Here is an 18,217-nt window from a genome sequence, read left to right as displayed (position 1 = left end):
TCCGAAAATCCCGACAATCCAGCTGTGATTGGTGGGCTTGTAGAAAAACACTTCCTCTGTATATATATGACTCGTTCAGAGGGCGTACAGCCCACCTCAGTGAATGCCTTCTCCAATGATTTTAGATTAATGTTTGAAATAAAAATGACTGTTAGGTCCAGCTGCAACAATACTCCCCTTCTCTCTTTAATTAATATTGGTCGCTAGCAAAGAAGGAAGCTAACAAGCTAAATAGTACAAGAGTTGTGGTTTACAGAAAATAACTGAGAATCACTACATTATGCAAAAACATCATGACAATAAAGTCGTTGGGGCTTGCGTGTTTTTTGTTGGTTTCAGGACATTCTGCTTATCAAACCTGACATGGAGTTGAAGCTCCAGCACCTAAAGGGGCAGGGCCAGAGTCTGTGCAACAACCTGGATTTGGATGAAGGCTTTCGTCAGGAGGTCCAGGATACAATAGGACGCACAGAGGAGCGGTGGAGGATGGTAATGACGGCTGCTGATGAGGTGGAGACTGCAGCCGCCACCGACAGGGACATTGCTGCACTCCGAAGTCACATAGAGAGCACTCAGTCCTGGATCAGGGAGCTGAGGCACAAGCTCCTGTCACTTGGCAGCCACATGGCACTACAGGAAAGACTGCAAGTTACACAGGTGTTTTCACCAATCTGTGTTACACGTGTCTAGTCTTGTGTTGTTTTGACTTCTGGTTGTTGAGGTAATCTTCTGCACTTGTAGGCTGTTATGGCATTCCAACATGATGGCCAATCCAAAGTTCTGGACTTAAAGAAGGAAGAGGAACTTCTGTGGGAAAAGCTGGATGAAAGCAGGGGGCTTGAGGTAGCACGGCTGGTAAAAGACGTGGAGCAACAATGGAGGTCTGTCCTGCAGACCTGCAAAGAGGCTGAACTGCGAGGTTTTGCTGACGACTTTGAGACTCAGAGTAAAAACACGCAGTCGTGGGTGAGAGAGCAGGAAAGGCAGCTGCAGTCTGTCAGTGTCCATGCTCCACCTGAAGACAGATGCCGCACAGCCCAGGTTTGTTTCAACATGAACTGCTACATAGTTTGTTGAAAACTTCCAGAAGGAAATACAGTGGTTTTCATACACTGTCTCGGTTACCGTACGGCCAAACAGTGCCCAAACAAAGCATCCACGCTTTGGTGACTCAACCTCTGTGAATAATGGATACTGGTTCTTTTAGAGTTAGACATGTTCCAAAAAGGAAATCATTTAATCATCTTTATTATGTGTGTGTGGTTTATTTGCTCATAGAATCCACCCAGAACGATAAACAGCACACTGCGCTGATGAGGTGTTGAAGCGCACTGCTTATTAGTTGCAAATGCCAGAACTTTGATAAAGAATGTGAGAAACACTATTGAATTTAAGAAAGAACTTGTAGCAAAGTACAAATGCAACATCTATTACAATATAATTGTAATGTACAGGTAGGAACCTTTAACACAGTTGCAGGGGAATGGTTTAATGGTTTCCACTATAAGGACTGTTACCATGTTATGCTAGACAGGATGTCTCAATTGCTTTAAGATGGAGTCACTACACATCCACCTCATAATCTTCTTGAGATGAATCGATATAATACAGGGCAAACACATTTTGTTTGACTTTGTTCCCAGGACGTACTGCAGTCCAAACCTGATGGCGACTGTCAGGTGAACAACCTGAGGAGACGGGGCCAGAGTCTCTGTGACCGTCAGGATGTGGAAGAGGGTAAAAAAGGTCAAGTCCAGCAGACGGTCCGAGAGACAGAGGAGCAGTGGAAGAAAGTTCTGCAGGCTGCTAGAAAGCTGGAAGAGGACACAGGAGCGCAGATGAACCAGGAAATGGAGAGGAGAGAGTTGGAGGTGACAAAGCTTTAGCGTTGATTTATGGGATCATGCTGGATTAGGGACCCTTATTACCTTACTGGATGCCATTCTGGACCTAATCATGCAATTGTCTTTTGTTTTTTTAGCTGACAGGTTTCAAAAACTTTCATCAGGAAACTAGTAGCTGGCTTTCAGACCTCCAACATCAGCTGGATTCCCTAACCAGTCAAGCTACAGCGCAAGGTAGACGACATGCTGCACAGGTGAGGCAACACATTGAGAGTATTGGGGTTTATGTTGTGTCTAAGGAAGAATTGTCAGTTTTATAGTACACATTCTACATGATTGTCATCTTGGACCACGTATGGCTTTCTCCTCAGACCATTGTTGACTGCAAGTCTGAGGGGGATAGTAAACTCCAGGAGATGAAGAGACGCTGCCAGAGTTTGTATGCTGACAAACTGGAGGAACACCAGAAACTGGATCTTCAGCAGATGGTACAGGACGCAGAGGACCAGTGGACCAAAACTCTCCAGAGTGCCAAAGCGATGCTGGATGCAGCAGAGAAGCAAAGCGCTCTGCAGTGTCAGCTGAGGGAGCACAAAGAGTCCAGGGAAAAAGTCCAAGCCTGGCTGGAAGAAAAGCGACAGAACCTTCATTCCCTAAACTGTCACAAAGATCCTGAAATGACAATAAACACTGCACAGGTCAGCCAAGAAATAACGATGATGGCAATAGCATGCACACCCCACCAAGTCCAAAAAACTTGGAAAGGCAGCAAACTATACACTTACATTGATAAAAACCTCATGTTTTAAAATACTCTTTCTTGGCCACTGCCTCACCATTCCACAAAGGTTAGTATAAGATTTACAGTACAGGTATCTATTGTTTGCTTACAGACCATCCTGAGCTCCAAACCAAACAAAGACTGTCAGCTGGCAGAGCTGAGAAGACAAAGTCAGAGTCTCTGTGAACATGATGGAGTGGAGGACACTGCCAGGCGGGAGTCTGTACAAGCAATCACAGATTTGGAGGAGCAGTGGAGGACGTTGCTCCACGATGCTGAGAACTCACTGAAGAAAGCAGAGGTTCTTTACTCGCTCTCCAGGGAGCTGCAAGCCTTCTTCAGCCAGGCAGCTAGCACTGGCACCTGGTTGGAGGAGTTGCAGACACAGCTTGAGAACACCGGGACAGGCACTCAAGGCAGCCAAGTCCAGATAGAGGACAGACTGAATATGGCACAGGTGAGGTTTTTTTACCCCAAAATATTTGTTTTACATCTCAGTCATATCTAAAATTGTGATTAAATAGAGAAGCTCGATATTGGCATTCTAACTGATATCCAATATACCGATATTGTTCAGCACTGATACTGATGCTATGCGATACCGATATGGGCAGCAACTCTTCCCCCAATCTAATGTCAGGTCACATCTTGTGTAATGAAGGAACACATGCTGCTTCTTTTGCTGCGATGCCTCTGGATGCATTTCACAAATAAACAATGTCCAAAATAAGGTTATCCATCTTCTTACGCTTATCCGAGGTTGGGATGCAGGCACAGCAGCCTAAGCAAGGAAGCCCAGACTTCTTTCTTGCCGGCTCCTCTCCCTGGATACTTTGTCTAGCTTCAGCCGGCAGATCCCGAGGTGTTCCCAGGCCAGTTCAGAAACGTAGTCCAATGTGTCCTGGGTCTCTACTGAGGCCTCTTACCAGTCGGACATACCATTAAACACATCCCCAGGGAGGATTCCGGGAGCCATCCTGACCAGATGGCCAACTGAAAAAGAGTCCAACTTATTGACGACAATGCGGACCAAGCTCTGACGCCAGTCATATAGGGCGCGAAGCACCTGAATTATGTGGTCTAGTACACCATACTCCATTAGTATTCCCCACAGGATTCATTGAGGAACACGGTCGAATGTCTTCTCCAAGTCCACAAAACACATGTGGACTGGTTGAGCAAACTCCCACGCACCCTTAAGGACCCTGCCAAGAGTGCAGAGTTGGTCCACAGTTCTACGACCAGGACGAAAACCACAATGCTTCTCCTGAATCCGAGATTCAACTATCCGGCTGATCCTTTTCTCGAGAACTCCTGAATAGACCAGACCAGGAAGGCTGAGGAGTGTGATCCCATGATAGTTGGCACACACCATCCGGTCTCTCTTCTTAAAAAGGGAGACCACCACCACGGTCTACCAATCCTGAGGCACCGCCCCCGATGTCCCATGATGCCGCGGAGTCGTGTCAACCAAGACACCCCCACAGCATCCAGTACCTCAAGGATCTCTGGGAGTGGGAGCACTGATATGATAATACATTTTTTACAAAATGTTCTCGCAGAAAAAACAGTACTGATATTTCATTTTAATGTCAATATTGGCCGATATTATTGGACATCCCTACTATTAAATACACGTGATATACATTCAATCATGTATGCTTTTGTTCTCAGGTCATCTTGAACTCCAAGTCCAATGGAGAGACTCGAGTGATGGAGCTGAAAAGGCGTGTGCAGAGTCTGTGTGAACACAAGGATTTGGAGGAGGACAAGAGGTTGGAAGTCCAAACACAGATCAAAAAGGTGGAGGATCAGTGGAGGACAATCATGCAGGCTGCGGATGAGAGGAGCAGGTACACAAAGATTCCTTTCATTATTTGAAGCTCCTCTGATGCAGTTAGAATTAGGATCAGAATGCCAAAAGGGATATTTGCTCGATCACCTGCTTCCCAGCAGCCTTGTAAATTCTCCATGTGCTGTCCATCAGACTATTACAGGGTGTCATGGACCTCCTGGTGCCCTGTCGGTACCAGCGAGGACAAGCTGAGGCTCGTTTGGTGGAGCTCCAAGCACAGATATCCAGTCTGCCTCATGTCTTCCCCTGGCCGGGTCTGGGGGAGCGAAGGCAGGCGGTGGAACAAGCCCGGGCCCTCCTGGACAGGAGCACAGCCCTTGGTCCCCTCTTCTCTGATCTACACACCCAGGTACCAAAGTCAGGCTAAAAATTCCCACAGACACAGAAAATCTTCCCAGAACAGCAGAAGCTGTTCTAGCTACAAGCGGGATACAACTCCACATTTACACGTCAATACTAATAATTCTTGTTCTTCAGGCTGCAGAACTGTGGGAGACCACCCGGGACCCCGACTGGGCTGATTCTACCTGGGGGGGCTTGGAGGAATCCATCCCATTTCTGCTCAAAGAGTTAACTGTGAGTTGAGGACATGTGTGCCAAAGTCATTTTAGTCCATGGTCTACAGCCTAATTAGATGTCAAGTGGGCCGGACCAGTGAAATCATAGCATAATTACCTCTAAGCAACAACAAGTCCATGTTTTCGCTTTGTCCCTTTGTGATCTATGAACTATCCTTTGACAAAACATGTCATGAACAAACTCGGATTTCTTAAGATATTTGCTTCTGTTTATCATTTACATGTGTCCTGTACATTACAACTTATCACAGTGGTTGTACAAAGACACTAAACTTTAAGTCACAAACTGATAGTTGAAGATTAATTCAACTAGGAACAATTTTTACTCTTATTTTCAAATGCATGCATTAAATCTCAAAAACTAAATTTACTCCTGAATAACCTTACAAACTTACCTTACAGTGGGGTGGATAACCACACATTCGCCATCCAGCATTCATGGCACTGCAAATTTGCAGGATTTTTTTTTTCTCTCCAAAAATTTCCACAGGAAACACAACTTATTAACCTTAAGTAAGTGACCATTTAAAAAGTACACACTTATACAGCCGTATCAATTACTCTCAGATTTTCGCCAGTCGCTGGTAGGCGTGGAACACATCTACTGTATTCACCATATATAAACTTCATATATAAAACATACATACAAACACACACAATACATGCATAAAATGTATGGCATTGCATGAACAACAGGACTTTTAAATATGTCTATCTAATGTCAGTACGCTCATCATTTGCAACAGAAAATGTAAGAAATTACTCGACTTTGTTTTTCAATAGGCTGACCAACTCTGACAATGGTTCCGAAACACAAGTTATGCAGCCTTTATCATGCCTGTTTCGACAAATTCACTGTGAGAATATGGCTTTGATGCTAGTGCTATTTCGCTAACAGTTAGGTAGCTGGCTTTCACTGCTGCTTCACTAAACTCTCGGCTCCATGTGAAAAAGGACTGTTGGATCAAACCCACCAGCAATGTTCCTTATTTTTTGCCATGATGAGTGGCATTTTGGCATTGACACTTGTATATACACCAAGCACACAGGTCTCTTATTCACCTCTGAGATAAATAGGAATTGGTTGATTTTTCTTGAAAAACTCTACAATCTGTGTCCACTTTTCTCTTTTTTGACAAAAAAATTTTGGCAAATGAGAGTGTCGGTACAAAATAGGGTAGTCCTAGAATTGTGCCACATCTTCTACTCAGACTAAAACAGTACGCCCCTAGTGGATTATTTAGAATATAATTTTACTAAAAGATTCCCTCACTTTTACCGTGTCCTGCTGACCATACTGAAACCCCTAGCCGGCCGGGTTTGGCCCATGGGCAGTACACCTGACACAGTTAGTCTAGGAAGAACATATAACCTGCTTTATCCTCGTATATTTCATGTTTCACGTTCTCCTTCCAAAGTTCAACATACCTTGTATAATACTGAGAGGAGTTGCTCTGTGTCTGTGATGCATGTCATCAGGAGGCACTGGCAAACCTGGAGCAAGGAATCATGGCGGAGAGGCAATGCACACAGCTTGTGGAGCAGCATGAAGCAGCACAGGACTGGTTGAGAGAGCAAGTTAAAGCCCTGGAAGCTCCTCCAGATGACAGACAAGGTCTTCACAGTGCCATCAACACCCTGAAGGTCAGAGAGTCACATGTTTTCAGTTGATGTACACAATATGTCAGCTGATAGTATTTGTTCAGTTAGTATGATGTTCTATTTTCTAGGCTTTACTCCAGACTGTGGATCGGGAGCAGAGAGAGATGAAGGAGCTGGATGCTGCCAGAGATGATCTGCTCAGCCTCTGTACACCTGGTGGCCGTGATGCCCTGACCCTGGAGGTCAGCCACCTGCATGAGCTCTGTAGCACCTCTGAACTGGACGTAAGGGAGCGCCTGGCGGCCTGCGAGGCCCACTTGCAGGACCTGGAATGCCAGGAAGCCCAGAGGACTAAGGAGCTGATGGAGAGAGCAGCTGCTCTGCAGTGGGAGCTGCGATCTCTGGATCAGGCCCTCACATATAGCGAATTGCAGGACAACATTGAGCAGCTCCAACAGCATTGGCACAGCCTGCAGGTTCTAGTTCACTGTGAAAACTTTCCTGTATAACATATAACACAAACACTTTAGTCCATCCTTATATAATAACTTTCTGTCCTTTCCCGACAGAATTGTGAAAAGTCTCTTGCGGAGCTCTTTGTGAAAGTTGAACAGCTGTACCAAGATGTCAGTTCTGCCGATGAGATGCCAACAGAAATAACCACCACAGTAGAATCTCTGCGCCAACAACATGACAGGTACCATGGATTTATTGACACAGTCAAGCTATTGGCACCAGTAGAGCCCTGCTTTTCGCAGGGGCTACCCTCCCTGACCACCAGAAAATTGTGAAAATTCATGGGTAATTGGTACACCCACAAAAATGTATATTTTTGACACACAGCTCTTATTATTTTGGCTAAAAATCCCCAAATGTGTGGGGTTGTGAATGCTGAATCGTGAATGTGTGGAGATCCGCTACATTGATTATATGCAAATCTAATGGACAGCGGAACTCTTTTCTGTCGACCCCTTTCAGACTGCCTGACTTGTTGACATAAGCGATTGTTGACATAAGTGAAACCAAAACCAGCCATTGCTTGCACATTTACTTGTGACTTGGTACAGAGAATGGGTGATTATAAAGGATTCTTCAACCCAAGGTATTTTGTTGACATGGTTTCCCTCCATTTTGCATATTGTTATTTTGATTTTTGTGTTTTCGTATGATATTTTATCCGCTTATCTAACAGAGCTGCTGCACTAATTTTGTTGTATGTCTTGACTACAATGACAATTAAGCTTTCATACATGTGTCTTCCAGTGACTACCAATCTAAAACAAAATAAAACGGGCACATTTTCTTACTTGCTGTGGCAGAATGCAGGTTACTACTACCATGCATTTATTTTGAAGCTTACTTTGCACTGAACAGGAAGTCACTGTTCAGTGACATGTTTTTATGCATTGTAACTAGACAGTCGTTGAACTAGGAATTGTTTCCCACTGCTTAATGATGAGGAAGTTCATAATACGACAACATGTCGACATAAATGGACCAATTTTTCGTAGGAATTATCTCGTTGGTTCTCGAATACTACTTGTATATCGACAAGAGTGGGTCGATCATATATGTTGGCGTCGACCTGGGCGGACACTTTTTAGCAGTAAGAACACAGTGGACCGGGATTTGACATAGACTGGTTGTCGACATAAGAGGGTTCCACAGCATTGCTTAATCTTCCATACTGACGCATGCTGGTGACATGTGCCTCCATGAATGTTTTCTTTATGATTCCTTCAGTTTACAGACCAGGCTTAGCGAGCATCAGCAAAGCTGCTCCACGAACGCTGCTCGCTGTTTGTCTGATTCTCTCCGAGCACTGCAGGAATGGAATCACACCAAGCCTTCAGAATCCACTGTATCTGTGCAGGTTTGGATATTTTCATGCATGTTTGGTTAAGTGTAGTAAGCTCTTGCTTGAAGTACACGTGTGATCATAATTAAGATTGCAGTACACAACTGAGAGCCCCAGGTTCAGTTTACCCGGGTTCAGTTTAACTTTGTTAAACCACCCATTTTGTACAAACATATATACATGAGAAGCATTACAGACATCTCTTTTCTGGTGTTAGGAGACAGCAGAGGAAGGGGAAAAGATGCAGGCTGTTCTTCTGGAAGCACTTTCCCATCAACAGTTTTTGAGTGATTGTCTGAAGCAGGATATATTAGACGAACTTTCAAAAGACAGTTCTGAAGCACTCAGACAAGCAGAGACACTTCAGATGTCTCTCTGCCACAAGTTAAAGGTACCTATCTAAAACAGTTAGAAACCGTTATTCGATCATTTCAATCCCATCTCTCCAATAAATATTTTTTCGTTGTAGGATCTTATGGAGAGAAGTGAACCAAAAACTGAGGGTCAGTCCATTGATGTTAATAATCATTCGAAAGAGAAAAAGACATCTTTGGTGGCGCCGCCACGGAAAAACAAACAGTCCACTGAGAAAAAGTCTGAAGCTGAGTTCCAACAAAACATTCCCTCAACTAACACGTCTACACTGGATCAGGATGACTTGTCAGTTTCATCGAGGTCCAGTGAGCCAACTGACACTGCTGTTTCTGAAGAAACAAAAGATATTCCAACAAAGAGGAAGTCGAAGACCCAGGATGTGTCCCTGGCTCCTGTAGCTACAGGTGAAATTGTTGATGTGGAAGCTAAGAAAACTGAACACGAATCAGAAAATACATTGGACAGGGGGAAAGATGAAGCTGTTTTTATGGAACAGAGTAAGCTTCTACCACCAAAAAGAAAGGCAAAGCCCGCAGAGATTCCTGATATTAATGAGGCAGCAGAGGAAAAAGAAGGAACTGAACGGCTTCATGGTGCCACAACTCTACAGCCAGTCTCTGCCAGTTCTGCAGAAGCAAACCAAGACTCGAAAAGCAGGGATCCTACTTTAACTACAGAAGAGTACACAAGAATATCTGATGCAGCTGTTGTGGAAGCAAAGATTACACCACCCAAAAGAAAGTCAAAGATTTCACCAGAGCTGCCTGTACAAGAGGAGCCAATTGTGACAAAAAAAGAATCTTATCTGGAACCCAAAGAAGAAAAGCTTACAGATGACAAAAAACTTAGTGGTTGTGATGATTCAAACCTCCAAGAAGCAAGAATAAACTCTCAAAGTGGGGAGGCTTCTGTAGTTGCGCAACTCGTCTCAGGAATCATTGAGGCTGCTATGAAAGACATTGGGTTACCTTCGGAGAAAGATCAGCTAGAACTGGAGAGTAGAAAAACTTCACAAGTTGTCACAGGAACCCCTGAAGTTGTTGCAGAGGAAGGAAGGATCATCCCACCCAAAAGAAAGTCAAAGAGTTCAAAGATTTCCCCAGAGCTGCTTAAACGAGAGAATCAAATTTTGACAAAAGAAGAATTCCATCTGGAACCCAAAGAGGAACAGCTTCTCGAAGACAAAGAAAGTGCCTGTGACAATTCAGGTGACAATTCAAACCTCCAAGAAGAAAGAAAAGACTCTGAAAGTGGGGAAGCTTCTGTAGTTGCTCAACTCGTCACGGGAATCATTGAGGCTGCTATGAAAGACGTTCGTTTACCTTCAAAGAATGATCAAATAGCACTGCAAAGTAGAAAAACCTCAGAAGTTGTCACAGGAATCCCTGAAGTTATTACAGAGGAAGGAAGGATCACCCCACCCAAAAGAAAGTCAAAGAGTTCAAAGATTTCCCCAGAGCTGCCTAAAACAGAGACTCAAATTTTGACAAAAGAAGAATTCCATCTGGAACCCAAAGAGCAACAGCTTCTCGAAGACAAAGAACTCAGTGCCTGTGACGATTCATGTGACGATTCAAACCTCAAAAAAGAAAGAAAAGATTCAGAAATTGGAGAAGCTTCTGTAGTTGCTCAACTCGTCACAGGAATCATTGAGGCTGCTATGAAAGACATTGGTTTACCTTCAAAGATTGATCAAATAGCACTGCAAAGTAGAAAAACCTCACAAGTTGTCATAGGAATCCCTGAAGTTATTACGGAGGAAGGAAGCATCACCCCACCCAAAAGAAAGTCAAAGAGTTCAAAGATTTCTCCAGAGCTGCCTGAAAGAGAGGACCAAATTTTGACAAAAGAATTCCATCTGGAACAGAAAGAGGAAAAGCATCTCGAAGACAAAGAACTCAGTGCCTGTGATGATTCAGGTGACGATTCAAACCTCCAAAAAGCAAGAACAGACTCTGAAAATGCGGAAGCTTCTGTAGTTGCTCAACTCGTCACAGGAATCATTGAGGCTGCTATGAAAGACGTTGGTTTACCTTCAAAGAATGATCAGACAGAACTGGATTCCTCAGCTTCAGTTGTCACAGGAATCCCTGAAGTTGTTGTGGAGGAAGGAAAAATCTTTCCACCCACAAGAAAGTCAAAGGACATGAAACTGTCACCCAAACTTCCATCCAAAGATGTCACAGTGTCCACACAAAGGTCATTTGATTCCAGAGATGACAGTGAAAACTATGAAAGTGGAAAAACATCTTCAGAAACACATGCAGTCACAACAACACTTGAGGCTGCTACTGTGGATGAAAGAAACACCTCACCACCCAAAAGAAATTCAAAGAGATCAACAGCTTCTCCAGAACTTCCTAAAAAGACAAAAGAAGAACTTGATAGTCAAACACCTTGCTCCATTACAGGATTTTCTGAAATGACAGTTTTTGAAGAATGTAAACTAAAAGAAGAGGCAGAATCTGAACAGAAATCTTCTGATTCTGTAGAGGAGGCTGAGGTCGTTATCATTGTCTTGCCAACTGAAAGAAAAGCAAAAAGTGTTGATGTTTCCACACTGTCAGATTCAGCTGTCGATAAAGAAACTGACTTGCAGCCTCAAGAAGGTCGGCAACAAGCAGAAGCAGTGGTAATAGCAAAAACATCTGAAGATGCCTTTGTAGAAAAGATCTCACCACCAAAAAGAAACCCAAAGAGTGGAAAGGTTTCATCAGAAACTCCTAAATTGCCAACCAGGAGAAAGTCAAAAAATCAGGATGTTCCCACAGTTTCCGTAGAGCCAGTTATTGTTGCCAGTGGAGGTTTTGAGCCCAATTCTGAAAATTCAAGACAAAGCCCAGTTGAACAGCTGGTAAAAAGTAAACCTGATGCTGCTGTTTTGGAGGATAGAAAGCTCTCGCCACCAAAAAGACAGACAAAGAGTTTGCAGACTTGTCCAGAACCTGAGAAAGGGGAAGATCAGAGTGTCATAAAAGAGAAAAGACCAAAAGAGGACAAAGAGCAAGATACGGAAGAAGTCCAAACACAAGTATCAAAACATGACATGCATGATGCTATCATGAGCCTGCCAGAAGAGTCTGTTGTACTAGAAAACAAGAGCAACGATATGGCTACCCCTGGCGTTCAACCAAAGACCAAGTGGGATGAGACCATGCCTGAGATGCCTGTTCTTGCACATAAAGATGAAACGCTTACAGAAATTATCTTAGCTGAACAAACCATGACACCAATGCAAACTGTAATTGAGCTGGAACTGCTGGACACAACCAGGGAAAGACCTGAAGAAGTGAAAGATGGTAAAGTCCAGGTACAGGTTTGTGATGATAATGCCGCCATGAGCTTGGAAAAAACATCTGTATTCTTAGAAAGAATCCCAGAGAGGGCTGGTGTAGACACCTTCGAACTAAATATACAGAGTCAAGTTGAGGATGGACAACTCTCTGTTGTGAGCAGTGCTGAACAGCAAGTGCTCCAAACTGAATCTGGTCAATCCAGCTCTGTGGTTTTTACAACACTTCAGCCAAATAAAACTGAATTGATAGAAATAATATTATGTGAACAGGCCGTGGAAAAGAAATACCAGACTGACACTCGGGTGGAATGTTTAGAAACCAGCCAAGAAAGATATACTGAGACAGTGGAACAAACAGCCGCCATATCTACAAATTGTATGCAAGATACGGCCATGACTATTCACATAGGACCTAAAGTGAATCTTTTAAAGGTAGATATAACAGCATGTCAAGAGGAACAAGAAAACAGGCTAGAAACAGGACCAACAAGAGAAATAGTTCAAAGTAATATTCAGGGTGAGAGACCTCCAGAAAACAAAGCCATCTCAGATCAGGGTCTACACAATACAGCAGATGAGGAGTTACCAGAAAGGCAGCAGATTGTAATTGAAAGTCATTCTGCTCAGCTCCTCAGTGACGTTTCAGCAGAGAAGCCATGCGAAGCAGAGACAGAATTGTTGACAACTACTGGAGGAAGCACCAAAGAGGTCCAGGGTCAAGCATCTTCAAGTGCTGAAGGTGAAAAAGCTTCAAAAGACAAGACTAATGATAGGGAGAAAAACAAACCTACAACAGAAATGTCATCGGAGGAAAAGAAAGAAATCAGCACTGAGATACATGACAACAAGACTCAAAGTGAAGTGGGTAGACATATTTCTGTTGCTTTTGAGCCAGTTCAGCCACTTGAAAGTGGGGGCAAGAAGGAAGAGGCTGAGTCAATTCAAAATAAAGTTCAGTCACAACTAGGTGCTGAATCCCTTGGACAGGAAGAGAAGCAGTCGAGGCAGGAATCGAGTGTCCAGTATGATAGATTTACAGTAACCAATGGTGAGGCTGCCAGTGGTATTCAGCCTATTCGATCAGCCATTAAAATGATGGAAACAGAAGTTTCAGTGTTTGCTGACCCTCATTTACACCCTGATCCAGATATGGTCTCTGAAACCGAAACAGCAGAACAAAAAAACAATACAACAAAAGAGGAAGCTGATCATCTGATAAGTAGTACAAGACAAAAGGAACATGGGAAGATCGTTACCCACACAAACACCACAACAAGCACCTCTGAGCAAAAGGTTTCAAAATATGCAAGCTCTAAATTTGATCATGATGGACCAGAAACATCTGCGATGACGGACATCTTCTCAGCGATACAAACGACCACAGACACAAGACTTCTAAATGAGGTACAAGTGACAAGTTTATTTTCTTCTACTCTTTTTGTTTAACCATGAAAGATGACATGCATCTCAACTTTTACTCATTGCATTTAGCACCACTGTTTACTTAGGCCAGATACTCCAGCTTCCTCCCACATTCCAAAAGTATACATGCTAGGTTAACTGGAGACTCTAAATTTTCCATAGGTGTGAGTGCGAATTGTTGTTTGTCCATATGTGCCCCGCGATTGGCTGGCGACCAGTCCAGGGCGTACCCCGCCTCTTGCCCAAAGACAGCCGGGATAGGCTCCAGCATATCCTAGTGAGGACAAGCAGTACAGAAAATGGATGGATGAATGTTCACTTAGGAGGACACAGATGATGACAAATGAAGGTTTCATCACTGGATCTAATCCAGTTGTCCTTTCTTATTTAAAGGCTGGAGCGTGTGAGGATTCTCTGGCAGAACTCATGACTTCCAGCAGTGACCTGGATGATCGCCGGTGCAGGCTAGTGTCAAAACTTCTGAGCTGTAAGAATCACCCTTGTGAGCTGCAGCCAACAGTAATGACCCAGCAAGTGAAGGAGGCTCAGGTATGACTTCAAATAGTAGGCTATATAAATTATCATAGGTGGAGCTTAGGTAATAATCATACAAACAATTTTTTTCCTTTCTGTGTACAGGAATGTCAAGACATGGCCCAGGACCAAGCATCACTGCTGTGCCAGCAGAGAGAAGCAGATGCTGAGAACTCAGATACATTGAAGTTCTTGGAGGACCAGTGGAGCGCTGCTGCTCAGGATGCAGCTGCTGTCGTCCAGAACAAAGTGGCCCATCTACAGCTGGTGCAGAGCTTCTGTCAACAGACTCACGAAGCCAAGACCACACTGGAAAGACTGGAAACTGAACTGGATGCTGTGAGAATGTGAGTTAATAACGTACTTTCCCTCCATGCATAATCTATTCGAGATATATCTGCCCGGTGCCAAATCGGTACAATTGAAACGTACACATTTTGTCCAAAAACAATGCTTTTATTTTTTCTAAATTCGGGACATGCAAGTTGAACAGAATTTAAATACATCAAGTAATAGAAATAATAGTATAACTTTGTAATACATTCACCAATGTGAAATAAAATCCAAAACACATTGTCATAATTTTCACAGTAAAATAGTTATGTATTAACTGAGAAAAAAGAAGTTAGAGCAACCTGCTTGTGTTGAAATGTTGATGTTCTCATTTCTGGTGTCTATGAATGACCTACAGTATGAGTGTGAGTAACACCTCTCCACCAAAACAGAGTAAGCAAACACTTCTCAAGGTAGCTTGTCGACTTCGTATTTTTCATCAAAATAGTAGTCACGCCAAAATGTTGTGTTACTGCTGGCTGTTCACTGTATCCGAGTGATGGTGTAAGTTTGTTTTTTTTTCTAAAAGACAAAGGTTTAAGACTACAATGGACACATCTTTACAAGATGCATTTGGCTTGAAAGTACGGTATAAGCCCATTTTGAAAAAGAATGCTATTCCTGATGCGGTACACAGGAAAAAAAGACAAGAAGAACAACATCAAAGTTGGAAAACTGCACTTTTTTTGTGAATTTTGCCCATCATCCACAATCCTTATGTGAGACATGAACACACATGACCTTCTCTTTTTTCTGTGTTCTAAAGATATCCATCCATCCATCCATTTTCTATGCCGCTTCTCCTCATTAAGGTCACGGGGGTATGCTGGAGCCTATCCCAGCTGACTTCGGGTGACAGGCAGGGTACACCCTGGACTGGTTAGTTCTAAAGATATAAGAACAGATAAAAAGCGGCAGGTAATTACTGCACGCAATGGGACACAGCTATTCCTCCTACAAAGCCCGCTATCAAAACACCTCCAACAACGTTTTATGGTTTTATATACAGTACATGCTGTGACCATGTAGTAACAGGCACATTCATGTGTATTTTGCATTATTTTGGTAATTTAAATGTTACCAGAAATTCCTTCCCCAGCGCATTGATTTGACATAGCAACATAGAAACGAACGCTACACCTAGAGTTCACTTTTGCAAACTCAAAAACAAAAACACAGCATCAGTGGCGGCAGCTCCACCTTTCACTGATGGCCTGCGGTATTGTGAGCATGGCACTGTCGCACTGCAAGCAAGTGTGTGGTGAAGCCAGTCGCTAGTGGGCTAGTAGCTAGCCAGTGTGGAGTGGCGAGGTGTCATTACACCAGTTGCGCAACAATGTTTATAACAATAACAATGTCGATGCAGCTGGGATAATATGCAGGTCACATTCCAATTCCAAAAAAGTGCAGATTTCTTTTAAGAGCATCAGACTGTCTCTGTCAGAACGCTGCATTACTTCCGTTACTTGCACAATAGCATCTTCAAGCACTCCTTGCAGGAGGCGGAGTCTGTATTTATTTAGCACTGAAATGAGACACCGATATCTACTTTGTTTTTTCGTCTGGTTACGACCGTTTACGTCAGCAGCATTACGATACTGAGTTTTGGTACGCATCCCTAGTTCAAAATGCCTTTTGAACTTAATTGTTTTCCTTTCAGTTCCCTGGCAGAGAGCAGCCACAAGGAAGCAGATCAGCTGAAGTCCATAAAGAGAGATATAGAGGAAAACAGGAGCACCCTTGGGAAGTTGGATGGGATCCATACAAAGCTGTATCCTGTTCTTAGTCGCTCTCATCAAGCAACTGCAAAAAATCAGCTTCAGACTCTACATCGGGAATGGAGAGACCTGGAGAGAGTTGTGGAGAAGGCCTTGCATCATGCTGATGTCCAATACCAAAACGCCAGCAGCCTTTTGCTGGAGCTATCATATTTGCGGGGACACTTAGAATCAATCAGTGAAGAACTTGAAGCCAAACACCCGCAAGTATGCCAGTGGGATTACAAGAAGGCACAGCAGTTGATGATGGCACGTGCCGAGGTTAAAGCTGCTCACGTGAAATACCATGATCTGAAAGAAAGGTCGCAGGCACTACTTCCTAGTTTATGGCCAAAAGAAACAGCAGAGATAAAGAAAGGTCTGCTGAATGTCAAAGACCAACTTTGTCTCACAGAAGAGTGGCTATCCTCTCAAATTCAGAAAAGCAGTAATCCCATCATGGAGAAAGTTATGACAGTGGTGAGGGATGGCCTCTGCTGGGCCAAGCAGATTGAAAGTGATATTGAAGGCAGGCGAAAGACGGTGTCTCTACACCCGGAGGCGGTTCACCAGCAGCTCAGGGATCTGAAAAAGCTGCAGTCTGAGGTCACAGTCACACAGAGTCAACTAAAATCACAGGCCAAGGAGATAACAGGGTATCTGCCACAGCTGGACCCGGCTGAGGAGACGCCTGTGGTGCATTCATTGCTGGAATCGCTAGAACAACTTTCAAAGTCAATAACTGAGAAGCTATCCAAGGCCATCAAGGACACAGAATCCTGTCTGCAGGTCAGGGAAAAGCTGTCTGAACAGATTGCAGATCTAGACACCTGGGTTGGGACACATCTGCAAAGAGAGACAGCCAAGAGCATAAGGGGGAACTTCATGAGTCCTGCTGAAATTGATCACAGTGAGATCCAAGAGACACTAGTTGAGGCTGAAAAGCAGTCTGCTGCCTGCAAGGCTCTTTTATTAAAGAGTAAAGACATTGCCTCTGAGCTCAGCATCAAAGAGACTTGCCAGCTTTTTGACAAGCTTACAGGCCTCCAGGAAGACATCTACACGATTAGCAGCTACGACACGGTCAACAAAACTGAGCTGGATGAACATGAGCGATCTTTAGAATCAAACAAGCAACAGCTAGCCACGATTGAAAAATGCCTGAGGCAGATGCAAGTACACCTGGGAAAACTAAGGTTTCCTGTCACAGTAGAATCCCTCCAAGTTTTGGAACCTTTCAAGCAAATGCTTTTGGAGCACAAGTCAGAGATTGATACGCTCCATTCCTGGATTCCAGAAGAAAAGACTATGGAACTATACTCAGTCACTGTTGAAATTCACAACAAAATGACTAGTCTGCCAATGAAGGCCAGAGATCATGAGAGGTACCTCAACATGAGGCAATGTGTGGAAGACATTAAAGAGGCTGTTGAGGAACAGGTCAACCAAACCAGAGAAGAGAGCAGGGAGGTGGTGGAAAAGTACAAGATCTGTCAAAAGCTCCTCCTCCAGTTCCCTTTGATAAAAAAGCTATGTGACGAGGTTGGATCTAAACTCCAGATGATCTTGGCTGACCTATACCCTTCACAGCTGAGTTCAGAGCAGCATAGACTTCAACAAAATGAAGAGACCTTCAAAATCCTGGAGATGAAAACCCTAAACAATCTCAGCCTCATTGAGTGGTGTCTGCTGAAGGAAGTGGATCTCGACTCAGAGAGGAAAGCCACTCAAGCCTTTTTGTGCGAAACTCATCAGGAACTCCAGAAACCCCGACAGATGGAGCCACATGAGAGCTCCATTAATAAGGAATACCAGAAGATAATGTTCTTGAAAAAGACTGTTGAATCAAGAATGAGAGCCTTGGATCTTCTAGAACAGAACAAAGAAAACACTGACGGAACTAGCTCTTCAGATCTTGAAGACTTGAAGAATGAAGTTCTAAGTGAATGTGACTCACAAATGGCAAGTTTTTCTTTTTCTTTT

The 18,217-nt window shown here is 43.6% G+C and overlaps 1 protein-coding gene across 1 annotated transcript in view; it reads left to right on the top strand.

Annotated features, from left to right (window-relative positions):
- The window catches only part of syne2b (spectrin repeat containing, nuclear envelope 2b), a 130,962-nt gene that overhangs the window by 36,132 nt on the left and 76,613 nt on the right, over positions 1–18,217 (top strand). Inside the window, exons 43-60 of the mRNA XM_054796979.1 lie at positions 340–657; positions 742–1,041; positions 1,644–1,871; positions 1,982–2,098; positions 2,216–2,542; positions 2,738–3,082; positions 4,300–4,478; positions 4,613–4,829; positions 4,958–5,056; positions 6,538–6,702; positions 6,789–7,136; positions 7,230–7,357; positions 8,404–8,533; positions 8,736–8,909; positions 8,988–13,592; positions 14,004–14,159; positions 14,250–14,491; positions 16,138–18,196. Of these exons, the coding sequence (XP_054652954.1) occupies positions 340–657; positions 742–1,041; positions 1,644–1,871; positions 1,982–2,098; positions 2,216–2,542; positions 2,738–3,082; positions 4,300–4,478; positions 4,613–4,829; positions 4,958–5,056; positions 6,538–6,702; positions 6,789–7,136; positions 7,230–7,357; positions 8,404–8,533; positions 8,736–8,909; positions 8,988–13,592; positions 14,004–14,159; positions 14,250–14,491; positions 16,138–18,196 (10,137 nt within the window). The remainder of the gene's footprint in view (positions 1–339; positions 658–741; positions 1,042–1,643; positions 1,872–1,981; positions 2,099–2,215; positions 2,543–2,737; positions 3,083–4,299; positions 4,479–4,612; positions 4,830–4,957; positions 5,057–6,537; positions 6,703–6,788; positions 7,137–7,229; positions 7,358–8,403; positions 8,534–8,735; positions 8,910–8,987; positions 13,593–14,003; positions 14,160–14,249; positions 14,492–16,137; positions 18,197–18,217) is intronic.

This window comes from Dunckerocampus dactyliophorus, chromosome 13 (genome assembly GCF_027744805.1).
Source record: "Dunckerocampus dactyliophorus isolate RoL2022-P2 chromosome 13, RoL_Ddac_1.1, whole genome shotgun sequence".
Classification (NCBI taxonomy): Eukaryota; Metazoa; Chordata; class Actinopteri; order Syngnathiformes; family Syngnathidae; genus Dunckerocampus; species Dunckerocampus dactyliophorus.
Note: the sequence above shows the minus strand (reverse complement) of the source record. Positions and strands in the feature narration are given on the sequence as shown.